Raw genomic sequence first — 14,733 nt, 5'->3', positions numbered from 1 at the left:
GTCCTAACTTCAGGGGAAGCGCGAGGGAGGGAGGGAGGAGGTGGTGCACAGGAGGTGAATGCTCATGTCATAAAATAAACAGGTCACACTAAAACTTGATATATCAAGAAACAGCAGTAAAGCATATTATTTAGGTATACAAAAGTAACTACTAGAAGAAATAGCTAAGAAAGTGAATTAGAAAGTGTAGAAAGTGGAGCTAGAGATATTGTTCCCTTATCGAATGCCTTTTGGTATTTAAAAACCCCCATATAGGTGTATTATTTTCACGAATTAAAAAAAAAAGGAAAAAAATCCACAAGAATGGGGGAAAAAGAGTGAATGGGAAGTGAGGAGTAAAGTCAGAGTCATGAGATAATTCTTGGGGAATAGCCTGGAAGGAGCATTAATGCGGTTTTACCGATGGAATAAGGTAAATTTTGTAATCGTATCATGTCCTTATTTAGTTTAGTACTATGAAGGCCAGATTTTAATTTATAGATCACATCTAAAAACTGAATCTCTAGGTTGTAATGCTTTTTCATTTCTGACCATTCAACTGTCATTCTCCCTTTGCGCTGATATTTCAGTATGGGTCTCATATCTTACTACATTTTATATGCCTTTAAAATCTGGCAGGCTTAATAAATAGAACTCCAAAAAATTACTGAATACACATAACACTAAAGATGCTTGTGATATTTTATCTTTTCTTAATGATTCAGAGGAGATTCCATGATCTTGCAATGTTTCACTGATTATCATTCTAAAAGCCAGTTATCTAGCTAAAGACATAGCTATCCTATATCTTTTTTTTTTAAACGTGTAACTCTGAATCATTTGTCCACTACATGAATATGTTTATGTGGTTCTTTGCATGTGCTCTGTCTCCTCCCAGTGACTTGTAAGAAGGCAGTGTGGGGAAGTGGCTAAGGGTCAGGCATTCACATGTATAAAATCTGGTTTTGACCTCTGGGCAAGCTAGAGATTCAGTTTTATTTCGTCGTCTACAACATAGGGATGATAGTAATAGTATCTGCTTCATGGTGTTGTCAGGGTTCAATAAGGCAAAGGGTGTAAACACACAAGAGGGACTGAATGTTTCCTGAAGGAAGAAGTGAATGAACGAATGGCCATCTGGCAAGGAGGACACCAAGGCGGAAGGTGCTGTGAGCATCTGTAGGCCTACAATGTGCTTGTGTACAACAGTCTTTTTATTTTTTGGTGTTCGCTAAAAGCCAAAAACTAGCAATGAAAACCCCTTCTTCACTAGAAGGTCAATTCAGGGAATGTAAAAGTAAACTGTGAGTGAATTTCTTTTTTCATAATAAATCATCATTTTCATTGAGAAATGCAACATCTGCAGTTGTACCTGAACATTCTTGTACTGCTTTCCCATGACTAGAAGCTTTCTTCTTTTTTCTTTCCTTTTTGAGGGGCTAAAAAAATGTCAACACTCTTTAATGAGCACAGCCTGCAGGGACTCAATGCCATGCACTGAACCAAACGTGCTTTACTCTGAAGAGGCGTCTTCTGAGGCTGTGTATTTGTCTTTTCCTGACTGAACTTACAAGCTACTGTGCTCTTTAAAATAGATTGTTTTCTATTGCTAATCAGACAAATGACAGTATCTTCAGCACAAATAATAAGCATTGCTCAGTCTACTTACTTTGAAACACATGATTTTCATCAGCTGCTTTTCTTTTCTTGGCAGAAGCCATAGTTTTATTTTTAAAATGCCCCCCCTCCTCAGTCTCCTCAGTGCTAGGCTGGGCTGCTCACTGCCTCTCACAGGCTACACTCCCAGTCCTTGCAGTAGCCTTACTCACCCCTGCCCGCCCCCAGCCAAGCAGTGACCAGGACAAGGGGCACAACTGAGTTTGGCTCTCACCAGGGAAGTTCATGAAATTAAACAGTAGGTTTTACCTCAAATCTAAACAAGCTGTATCTGGTCCCTGGTTAGTGACCACTTTTGTATAGTACAACTTACTTGAACTGGTAGGAAGAAGGCAGGGTCCCTGCAGAACACCCTCCAGCAAGGGTGGCCAACCCAAGCAAGGGCAAGAGCCAGCTCTCTCAGCTTCTGCAGCAGAGGGCTGCAGGACAAACCCTCCGAAGATGAGAATTCAGCACCACTGAAATGCTCCTTCCTCTTCCTAGGGAGCCAGAGTGCTCCTCATGTTTCTATGTTGCCGAACTCTTGTTAAAATAGTACTTCCCAAAGACTGGATACTCAGAATCTCTATAGCAAAACAATATACCATAGTTCATGTTTACTCTGAAGACCACACGCACACTGGAAAGGTGATGCTGGTGATGTGCAGCACAGTGCCTTACATGGGCTGCCTCCGCCCCAGGTTTGAAAGTGCTTTTTGGCCACATGCTCATTTGAACGTCTTATTCGCCTTGAAAAACTTAGCTTACCATATTACAAAGGTTACAGAAATGATATTCCAGCACCATAGCTCTGAAAAAATGACTTGGTTCTCAGGGACAAGTAAACAAGCCGGGCAGCCAGCTACGTACTGAATGAGCACCATGGAAGGGGCTTGTTTTGCTAAGGGCCCCGGCTGTAACTTGTGCGTGGCCATTCATGTGCAAGGATACAGGGGTTGCTGTCACTGATGTTACAGTTGTCCAGGATCAACGGGATACCATCCAGCTCATTTACCTAGAGAGAAAGAAGATAAGTTTATACACTGCAAACAGCATGGCCACAGTCAGAGATGACAGATGACCTGTTCCTTTTGTGTTTTCTCATTCAATGTTATAATACTGTTTGCACTATTATCTGAAATACCTATATCAACCCAGAACTATATAAAACAATGTAAACAAAAAGTGATACTTTTCTTTTCACTGGACTTCAAAAATTTGGGGCAATTAGGTAGCCGCATAAAAAAGAATCTAAGTAGATCACTTCCTAATATTGTTCACCAGGATAAACTCCAGATGGATATGAGATCTAAACTTAAATTTAAAAAAAAAAAAAAAAAAAAAAACAGTACTAGAAAAAAAATGAGTGAATTCCTCTTCTAAGTTGGGAATAGGAAAAGCTTTCCTAACTATGAGTCAATCCGGAAGCAACAGGGGAAAGGTTTTAAAATCTATTTGTTTTTAAGACAAATGAGAACTGGGAAAACTATTTGTAAGGTATCACAGATCTGGAAGATATTTGCAAAGGATTAATATTTCAATATATAAAGAACTTATAAAAATTCAAACAACACCAACAATACAATAGAAAAACAGGTGAGATACATGAAACATAAATGGCACCAAAAACACAAATAAACTAAAAAGACATCAGAATATGTTCAAACTTGCTCATCAGAGGTAAGCAAATTATAATTACACACAACATTTCCTACCTGCCAGACTAACAACCAAGTCTGACAGCAAATGCTATTGGTGAGGCCACAGGGAAACAGGCACGCTCGTACACTGCTGGAGGGAATGATCAATGGTACAACTCCCATGAAAGGGAACTGGGTGTAAGCAGCAAAATGACATGTGATCCAGTAACCCCATTTCTGAAGTTACAGATCAAAAACACACTACCCCATGAAATAAGGTTATTCATTACAGCACAGTTTATTTTGTTATTTTATTTTTTGTAAAGATGAGGTCTCACTATGCTGCCCAGGCTGGTCTCAAACTCCCAGCCTCAAGTGATCCTCCTGCCTTGGGCTCCCGAAGCACTGGGATTATAGGCATGAGTCACCGTGCCTGGCCCAGTTCATTTTTTGCTGAGCATCATCACAAAGTATAAAATTTACACTTTTAAAGTGTGCAATTTGGTGGTTTTCAGTATATTCACAGAGTTATATAACCATTAGCATGATCCAATTTTCAAACATTTTCCTAACCCCTAAAAGAAACTCCATACTCACTGGTCAGTCACTCCTTATTTCTCCCTCCCCCTAGTCCTTGGCAACTATCCATCTACTTCCTGTCTCTCTGGATTTGCCTATTCTGGACATTTCCTACAACGGAGTCAGATAATCTGAGCGACTTGTAGCCTTTTGAACCTGGCTTTTTTCACTCAAGGTCTACCCGTGTTGTGGCATGTCAGTGCTTCATTCCTTTTCATGGCTGAGTAATGTGAACAGTGCATTGTATAGATATGCCACATTGTATTTTTCCATTCACCCACTAATGGACATTTGTGTTATTTCCACCTCTAGGTTGTCATGATAATGCTGCTCTGAATGTGCATGTACATGTTTTTGAGTGGATATAAGTATTCATTGTTCTTGGGTATATACCTACGAGTCAAACTTCTAGATCGTATGACAATTACAAACATTTGAGGAACAGTCAGACTGTTTTCACAGTGTTTACAGTATTTCACATTTTCACCCAGCAATGTATGAGGGTTCCGGCATCTCCACAATCTCATAAACACTTGATACTGTCTGTCTTTTGTATTAGGCATTCTAGTGTAAGTGAAGTGGTATGTCATTGAGGTTTTGAGGTGCATTTCTGATGACTAATGATTCTGGGTGCAGCATAACTTATTATGAAATAACTCAAGTCTCTACGAATGGGGGCTGCTTACATAAACTATGGTACAAACACAGTAGACTGCTACACGGCTGGGAATGTAAGTGGAGAAGATTGCTGACGGGCTGCTGCGGGAGGACTGCCAGGAGACGTAGCCTGATTACAACATGTTAATAGCCTTATATGAGAATCTTGTGTGTGATAAAGGAGTATTTTTAAATACTCTGAACAAGAAACAATGAAAGGTTAAACCAAAAACAAATAATGGTTATCCACAGGGTAAAGAGGAGAACGGGGTGGAGGAAACAGGAATGGAGACTCTGTGAATGTGCCTTGTATAATTTTGACTTTGGAATCCTCTGCGTTTTATCTAATTTTAAAAAATTAAATTTAAAGTTACAAAAACTGAAAACATACAAATTAATCTAATGAAATATAAAGTTCTTTTTCAGAATTAAACAGTATTTTGACTTTACATCCCTAGTAAGATATACATAACCTAAGATGATACAGAACCACTGAACATTAACTATTCCAAACGCCATGTCCCACTGAAAGAAACCAGATCTCCAGCCGATTCTAATGCACAGACTTGCTAGGAATCTATTAATGATTCTTGTTTTACAAACGGCAGGAGGAAGAGAATAAATTAATTGGTAATCATCTAATTTCTGTAATTTTTTTCCAGGCTCTGAAGGTGTGATGGGAAATGAATTACTATTTAGTAGACACCTGGCATATACTAGGTAATCAGATGCTTTAATGACTTCATTTAATTCTGAAATGCTAGAGTAAATATTATTGGTTCCCTTTTACACATAAGAGAGTGAGGCTCAGAAGTCCCCTCCCTGTGGTCACTGACCTAGTAAGTGCTACTCAAGGTGAGATCTGGAGACCACTGTCAGTTTGTAGGAACAGACACTGAGGGGAAAAGCTGAGAAACTGCTTACAATATGACAGCTATGCAATGTCTGCTGAATCTTATGATGAAATTTGGCCTTGAATTCTTACGTCTTTTTCAGATTTATTTTTCTAGTCATTCATTTTATACTATATTCTATACAAATACAGGTCCAGGATGGTTTGAGGGAAAGATAAGTGGCTCTTCACCACAGCTAGTTTAGGAAGCACTGGCATGGAGGGTTAGATCACTATAGAGAGTGGGTCTTGTAGGGGCGATCATGTGTTTGAGAAGCACAGAGAGAGTTTTATGGCCAAGTCGGTAATGACCCCACCTGAGACTGTAACCAAAGCTTCCCCAAGGATGCCCTCACACCCCCACTTCTCCTCTGATAACCTGCCCCACATCTACCAGCTGGACGGGGTACGTACACACAGGAAAGTCTGCAAATGGGAAAGAAGAGATGCCAAATGCCTTTGCCTTGTGCTGACTGATATTGGGGTGAAGATAAGGAGAGATCCAGAAATGAAGCAAGGGCCCTGTAAGTGTCACTGAGAAGAAAGAATCCAGCTGATCCTCACCAGCTCTCCACAAATGTGTGATCCAAACCCTTCCAGAACACAGGTGCATCTCCACGCCAGACTGAGGTTGGTTTTCATGCTCATAGTTTGTTTAGCTAGAAGAACATATAGCATGAGGCTCACAGAGAAGGCCTCCCTAAAGAAGTGGCATTTAGCTTAAGGTGAGAAGAATGAACGGGAATTAAATAAGGCAAAGGGGACTGTGGGAGTGTTTTGGGCAGGGGGAAGAGTATGTGCAAAAGCTGGAAGATGAGATGAAACAAGAAGTTCATGGAACTGGGAGGCAGTGTGGCATAGGGATTAAGAGTGGCCACTGTGGAGCCAGACTGCTGGGGTCAAAGCCTTGCTATGAGATCTGTCCGCCTTGGGCAAGTCAAGAAACCCCTAAGACTTGATTTCCTCCCCCTAAGACTTGGGGATGACAGTGCCTACTTCAAAGAGAGACTGTGAGTATGCTTAGCACACAGTAAATGCTCAATAAAGAGCACTGGGAGTGGTAGCAGTAGTTGGTGACATTCACACTGTTAAATGCAATTAGTTCATTTAGGAACAAGGAGTTGGGGAGTAGCTCCTAAATGCATGAAGAAACTGAACAACAGAGATGAATTTACACTTCCTCTCTGCATTAGGCAAAATTTCAAATTTATTTTCAAAAACCAGTTTTTTTTTGATAAGTGAGAAATAAACGTATTCAGGATTCATTATTCAACGCATGGAAAACACCTCACTTTCTACAAAAAAAAAGTAGAACTCTTGAGATATGCTAAATGGGTAAGATGTTCTTTGAAGGAAATGAAATCACACACTAAAAACTGAAATTTAAGCACGCAATAAAGGTGAACTAAAGAGTTCTTAAAAATCACCGTTCCACTGGAGTTGTAGGTCAACTGAGGGTATGCGTTCCTGGATAAATATTTCTTATTCATACAGCTGCATTAGGAAAGGATACAAGGGAACCATTTACAGAAGTTCATTAAATGTTTCCAACATAAATGACCTATTCTGGACAAGGATGACAGCAGCATTATGACAAATACACAATTATATACTTAAGAATGAACACAGGTTAAGGTCACTGGGAAAAGTAGACACCAATACAGCACCTTCAGGAAGGGTGACTGACGATACAATTCTGTTATTACAAAGCCCAAGTTTACTGCTGTAACTACAAGTTTCAAGCTAATGTTGGGGGCAGGAGAGAAACAATTAAGTTTTCTTCTGTCAGCACTTCATTAAACAAGAAAGTTGTTTGTTTCTTTACTAACATGTTGGGAGTTGATCGTAGGCCCGTAATTAATGAGTCACAAGTTACAGTTCACACTGAGGAGCCAAGCTCAGTCAACACTTTCCTGTGGTAGTGCATCTCCAGGAGACAATAAGCCTGGCTTAAACAAATTAACATTTAGTCTCTGGAAATGAAGTGTAAACAGAGGACAACAAATAGATTTGCTAACTGTTCTTTCCCACATTAGCCAATAATGCCAGAGTAGGCACTCTGCAAAGGGTACAGGCCCAACTCTAATAACCAAACTCCTTTGGGAAAACATATTAGTTTGATAGAAAACAGAGCTTCAATTATTCTGGATGCTCTCAAATTGAGTGGCAAATATAAAAAGAAGGAAAGAGTACAATACAAAGGTGGACCCCAATCTCCTACACTGACTCCAGCCTAAATAATACTTGGTAAAAATGTGTTTATGACATAGCTCCACAAAACAGAACCAAACACTACAACCAGAGTCCTCATGCTGAAGGGAACAAATGATCAGGCTGGGTGTGGCTCCAGCAAGGTCTCCACTGCGGCGTGATGCCATCCTGGCCAAGCCAAGAGCCAACTCTGAAAGCTGGAAGCACAGAAGCAGCTGCTGGGGGAAACTGACTGTCTTGCAGGAGACACACAAGCAGTGGCCTCCCGAGAGGAGTCACTCACCATCCTCCGATGCAGAGGGAATACGAATACCATGCTCTGGGAGGCAGACACACATACAGGAGAATTCCCACTCAGCCTGTTAGCTGTGAGACCTTGGGGAGATTTCTGAACTTCATTAAGTCTAAATTTTCTTACATGAAACAAGAGGACCATACCCACCTCCCAGGGCTACAGTGAGGACTGTGTGGGAAAGCATTCAGAATGGTGCCCAGCACATCATGAGACCACAGGAAATGGCAACGATTTGTAATATTACTTTCATTTGGCTCTGAGATTCTAAAGGTTTCCTTTACCATCCACATTTGAAAAGAGCCGGATATGGTAATCTTTCACCAACCAACAGTTGTCCTTCAGCCAAGTTTGAATATGGAAAGATATACTTCTACAATCATAAGAAATTTGGTAGATACGGGGTTACTCTAAGTTAGTGTAATGTTGTTCTTGACTGTCTCATGAACTGGGTGTATGTCTGGATTTGTAATTGCCATTCATACTCTTCTGCTGGCTTTAGCCTTACACAGCAATTCTAAGTCTCACAAAAATATAGTACCATCGATCTTTGTGTTGCATTTGTTTCCACAGTGTTTTGTGTCACTTAGCGGGGGGCATTGCAGGCCTCAGCTGCTGCTTTTGTCCACAATGCCAGAGCAGCAACAAATGGTGTGACTTGAGCAGAAGTAAAAAAGCAAGTGGCCTGGGCATTGCAGACGCTCTCTAAAGAGAAAACTCAAAGTCTGGCCAGTGCTCCTCAGCCTCGGCTACAACTTACAATCACTTGGGGGAGGCTTTAAAAAGTGCCCGTGCTGCGGTCCCAACCCCAGAACCAATGAATCTGAATCTGTGGGCAACAGTGTTTTAGACAAACTCTCCAGGTGACTCTAATAAGAGCCAAGGTGAAAACACCTATCTCCCCAAAGCCAAACAGCACCCATCAAGCCAACCTGTGAGACCTACTCAGAAGAAACGCCCGAAACCTCACGCTCTGCCCTGCACACACTATCCCCTTTGGTGCTTCGTTTTCTTTACTTCTAAAAGGCATTTTATTGGGGTATAATTTACATATAGTAAACGGCAAGTGCATCTGCATAGCCACAGACAAATCAACATTTAGAATGTTTCCATCAACCCCAAAAGCTCCTTGCGCAGCTCTGCAATCAATGCAACTCACCTCGCGCCTGCCCCACCTCCTCCTAGGCATCTGTTTCTGTCATTACTGGTATGTTTTGTCTGTTCTATAACACAAACGGGATTATTAAAAAGTGTTTTCCAATGTTTTTGAGATTCATTCATGTTGTTACATGTATCAGTAGTTTTGGTTTTTTTTTTTTCTGATTATGAATATACCACCATTTATTTATCCACTCACATGTTGATGGTCACTGGGTTGATACCAGTTTTATCTGCAATGAATAGAGGTGCTATGAACACATGCATCTGTATCTTCTCATGGGTGCATGTTTTCATTTTTCGGGTGGACACCTACAAATGAAATTGCTGGGTCATATGAAGTATATGTTCAACTTTATTAAGAACTGCCACAGTATTTTCCAAAGTAGTTCTACCATTTTACATTCTCCCCTACAATGTATTGGAGTTACTCTAGATCCTTACCAACACTCAGACGTTTTAGGCAGCATCACATTGTGGTCTTAATTCACATTTCCCTGATGGCTAATAATGTAAAGTATCTTCAGGAGCTTATGGGACATTTCTATTTCTTCAGTGAAATGTTATTCAAATATTTTGCTCATTTTACTGACTGGGTTGTTTTCTTCTCATTGAGTTGTAAGAGGTTCTTTACATATTCTGCATATGAGTAAGTCCTGTGCCAGATATATGTATTGCAAATATTTTCTCCTACACAATGGCTTGTTTTTTTAATTTTTTAATAATATGTTTCAGAGAGCACTGACTTTTTAGTATAGATGAGATACAATTTATCAAAACATTTTTTTCATGGTATTTTTTATATCCTAAAAAGCCCTGGCCTACTTCAACATATCCATAATGTTTTCTTCTACAAGTTTTGTATTTCCAGCTTTTATGTTGCTGTTTTAAATCAATTTTTGTTTGGTATAAATTAAGAGTCTAGGTTCTTTTTTTCTCCATAAGGATAAAAAATTGTTCCAGTGCCATTGTTGAAAAGAATATCCTTTCTCCACTGAGTCTGGACCCTATTCTGTTCCACTGGTATATACATCTATATTTACATAAATACCACACTATCTTAATTAGCTTTACAGTAAGTCACGAAAGAAGTCATATAATCCTCTTTGTTTTGTTTACAAAATTGTTTTGGCAATTATATTAGTTTGGTAGGGCTGCCTTAACAAAGTACCACAAACCGAATGGTATGAAACACGGGAATTTATTCTTTCCCAGTTCTGGATGGTAGAAGTCCAAGACCAAGATGTTGGCAGGGTTGGTTCTTTCTGAGGACTATGAAGGAGAATTTGTTCTAGGCCTCTCTTTAGCTACTGATAGTTTGCTGGCAATCTTTGGTGTCCTTGGTTTGTAGATCTCTGTCTGTATTTTCACATGACATTCTCATTCTGTGTGTAATCTGTGCCCAAATTTCCCCTTTTTATAAGGACGCCACTCATATTGGATTAGGGGCCCATCCTCCTCCAGTATGATCTCATCTTAAGTAATTACACTGGCAATAACACTGTTTCCAAATAAGGTCATGTTAAAGGTATTGGGGTTTAGAAATTCAACATGAATTTTTGGGGGTACAATTCAACCCATAACAGCTATTCTAGGTCTTCTGCATTTCCAAATTTTAAAACCAGCTCATCAGTTTTTATAAAAAATGTTTCCTGGGATGGGCATGGTGGCGGGCGCCTGTATTCCCAGCTACTCAGGAGGCTGAGGCAGGATAATCTCTTGAACCCCGGAGGCAGAGGTTGCAGTGAGCCGAGGTCACACGAGCCTGAGCAACAAGAGTGAAACTCCATCTCAAAAACAAAACAAAACAAAATGTCTCCTAGCATTTTGACTGGTATAGCATTCACTCTATAGGTCAACTTGGGGAGATCTTATACTTAACAATATCGAGCTGTCTGTCAAATTTTAACTTCTCTCAGTAATGTTTTATGGTTTTCAGAGTATAGGTCTTGCATATACTTCGTTAAAATTTATTCCTAAATATTTCATGTTTTACAATGCTATTGCATGTGGCATTTAAATTTTTTCTTATTATTCTTTGCTAGCTTATATATTTTATATATTTTATATATTTCCATTTACATATCTTGTAACCATTCAAAATTCACTTCTCATAACTATCAATTCCTGAACATATATGATCATCTCATTTATGAATAAAGCCAGTTTTACTTCTTTTCAATCTTTATGCATCTGATTTTTCTTTGCTTAGTGGGTAGCTTTGGACCTTCAGCACATTGTTAACTGGAGTGGTGAGAGCAGAAATTCTTGCCTTGTTCCTGATGTCAGAGAGTGAGCAGTCTTTTATCATAAAGTATGAAATTAGCTGTTGAATTTTTTTCATAGATGCCTTTTTCAGGATGAGAAAGTTCCTTTATACTGTTAGTTTGTGGCAAATTTTAATGTGAATGAGTGTAAATTTTGTGCCAAATGCTTTTCCTCTATTGAGATAATCATATTGTTTCCTCCCTCTCATTCTGTGAATCCGGGAGAATGAAAGCGTCCGCTCTTCTAACATTAAACAAACAGTGCGCGGCTGAGATAAACCACCATAGTTCATGATACATTATCACTTTCTGTGTTACAAGATCCACTCTGCTGATATTTTGAAACGTGTTCTTATGTTTCTGATCATGAGAGACACTGCTCTGTAGTTACTTTGTTTTTTCCCTTTTAAGGTTTTTGTCCAGATTTGGGAACAGAATAGTGGTGGCTTCATAAAGTAAGTTGAGAAGTGTTCCCTCCTCTGCTTTCTGAAAGAGAAATATTGGGTATATGCTTTCCTTCTTAAATGCTTGACAGAATTCACTGCTGAAGCTATGTGTGCCTGGAGATTTTGTTGTAGAAACACTTTAAACTACAAATTTAATTTTTAAAAATATTTATCCTTGATTCAGTTTTTATTTTGTTTCTTGCAAGAAAACTGTTCGTATCATCTATTTTGTCAAAAAATTTTGACATCAAGTTGTTTATGCTGTTCTCTTATTATCTTTTTAATGTCTGTAATATCTATAATGATGTCTCCTCTTTCACTGCTGATAGAGGTAATTTATATTTTCTCTCATTTTCTTGACAGGTAGAAAGATTTATCTGGAAAGACTGATCAATCTTTTAAAATATGCATCCAGCTTCCGATTACATGGATTTTCTCTACTCTGTGTCTATTATATTTTCTACTTCAGTGATTTCCATTCTTATCTTTGTTAATTCTTTTCTTCTACTTACATTGGTTTAATCTACTCGGTTTAATTAGCTTAAGTTGGAAACTAAGATGACTGATCTTAAATCTGTCTTGTTTTCTCATGTATTTTAAATTTTGTAAACACTACTTTATCCCCATCTCACAATTTAGATATGCCATTTTTCATTTTTACTCAGTTCAAAATATTTTCTAATTTCAATATGATTGTGTCTATGATATGTGGGTTATTTAGAAGTGTACTGTTTAATTTTCAAATATCTTGGGATTTTAGAGATATTTTATAGTTTTAATTTATAATTCTGCTGTAGAGAGAGAATATAGTCTATGTTTTCAGTTCTTCTACATTTATTGAGTTCTGTTATGGGCCCAGCATATGTCTGTCTTCGTGAATGTTCTATATGTACTGGAAAGAATGTATATTCTGTTATTGGTGCAGTATTCACCAAATTTCACTTGATCAAGGTGGCTGATGGTATTCCAGTTTTCCATATTCCTCCTGCTTTTCTTTCAGCTTGTTATGTAATTTGTAAAGATAAGAACGCTGAAATCTCCAATTATGACTGCAGATCGATTTTCTCTTTCAGGTGTCAGTTTTAGTTTCAGTTATTTGAAATCCTGCTATTAGCAATATATGTTTAGGCTATTATGTCTTCTTGATGAACTGACCCTTTAATCATTATGAAATGTCACTTTTTTACATCTAGGGATATTCTTCGTCCTTAGATCAATTTTGTCTAATATTAATACAGCCACTCCAGCTTTCTTATAAGTGTTTACAGAGTATATCATTCTTTCACTCTTAAGGTATCTTCATCTTTATATTCAAAGTGTATTTCTTATCACAGCATATAATTGAATTTTGCCTTTTAAAATCCAGTCTAGGCCAGGCACAGTGGCTCACGCCTATAATCCCAACACTTTGGGAGGCCGAGGGTGGGAGGATCGTTTGAGGTCAGGAGTCCAAGACCAGTCTGACCAACATGGTGAAACCCTGTCTATTGGGGGAACCAGTCCCCAATATTTCAACATAGGTTCTTTTCTATTTTCCCTAAGTGTCAGCCAGTCTGAGAAATACAGAGAAAGAGTACAAAAGAGAGAAATTTTGCAGCTGGGTCTCTGGGTGTGACATCACATGTTGGCAGGTTCCGTGATGCCCCTTGAGGTGCAAAACCAGCAAGTTTTTATTAGGGCTTTCAAAAGGGGAAGGGTATACAAATAGGGTGTGGGTCACAGAGATCACATGCTTCAAAGGCAATAAAATATCACAAGGGCAGAGAGGCAGAGTGAGATCACAAGGCCAGGGTGAAACTAGAATTACTGATGAAGGTCCATGTCCTGCTGGGCACACATTGTCACTGATAAACATCTTAACAGGAAACAGGGTTCGAGAGCAGACAACCAGTCTGACTAGAATTCGCCAGGCTGGAATTTCCTAATCTTACCAAGCCTGAGGGTGCTGCAAGAGACCAGGGTGTATTCATCCCTTATCTACAACTGCGTATGACAGACACTCCCAGAGCGGCCATTTTAGAGACCGCCCCCTGGAAATGCATTCATTTCCCAGGGTTGTTCCTTGCTGAGAAAAGAATTCAGTGATATTTCTCCTATTTGCTTTCTGAAATATGCCTCTGTTCTGCCCGGCCCTGCAGGCAGTCAGGCCTTATGGTTATCTCCCTTGTTCCCTGAAAATCACTGTTATCTTGTTCTTTTTCAAGGTGCCCAGATTTCATATTGTTCAAACACACATGCTCTACAAACAATTTGTGCAGACAACGTGATCATCACAGGGTCCTGAGGTGACGTACATCCTCAACTTAGGAAGACGATGGGACTGAGAGATAAAAGTAAAGACAGGCATAGGAAATTATAAGAGTATTGATTGGGGAAGTGATAAATGTCCAGGAAATCTTCACAATTTATGTTCAGAGACTTCAGTAAAGACAGGTGTAAGAAGTTACAAAAGTATTAATTTGGGGAACTAATAAATGTCCATGAAATCTTCATGATTCTTCTGCTGTGGCTACAGCTGGTCCCTCCGTTCGGGGTCTCTGACTTCCCACAACACCATCTCTAATAAAAATATAAAAACTAGCTGGGTGTGGTGGTGAACCTGTAATCGCAGCTACCTGGGAGACTGAGGCAGGAGAATCACTTGAACCTGGTAGGCAGAGGTTGCAGTGAGCTGAGATCGTGCCACTGCACTCCAGCCTGGGCGACACAGAGCGACTTCGTCGAAAAAAGACCAGACCAGACAAGACAAGACTTCATTCTCACAGTCTTTTAATCGGAAATTTAAGCCATTTACATTTAATATATTTATCAACATGACTGAGTTTATCATTCTGCCATCTGTTTTCTGCTTGTCTTGACTATTCTTTGTTCCTATTTTCCAGGCTCTTTTGAGACTGAGCATTTTTAAAATATTCCACTTATTTCTCCAACACTGGCTTATAAACTGTCGCTCTCT

General features: G+C 39.2%; 1 protein-coding gene across 1 annotated transcript in view; it reads right to left on the bottom strand.

Annotated features, from left to right (window-relative positions):
- Positions 1-14,733, bottom strand: part of ATXN10 (ataxin 10) — a 187,307-nt gene that overhangs the window by 37,155 nt on the left and 135,419 nt on the right. Inside the window, exon 10 of the mRNA XM_010366867.2 lies at positions 2,587-2,650. Within this exon, the coding sequence (XP_010365169.2) occupies positions 2,587-2,650 (64 nt within the window). The remainder of the gene's footprint in view (positions 1-2,586; positions 2,651-14,733) is intronic.

Source organism: Rhinopithecus roxellana, chromosome 13 (genome assembly GCF_007565055.1).
Source record: "Rhinopithecus roxellana isolate Shanxi Qingling chromosome 13, ASM756505v1, whole genome shotgun sequence".
In the NCBI taxonomy this organism is placed as follows: Eukaryota; Metazoa; Chordata; class Mammalia; order Primates; family Cercopithecidae; genus Rhinopithecus; species Rhinopithecus roxellana.
The sequence above is the reverse complement of the archived record's forward strand: the minus strand, read 5'-3'. Positions and strand labels throughout refer to the sequence as shown.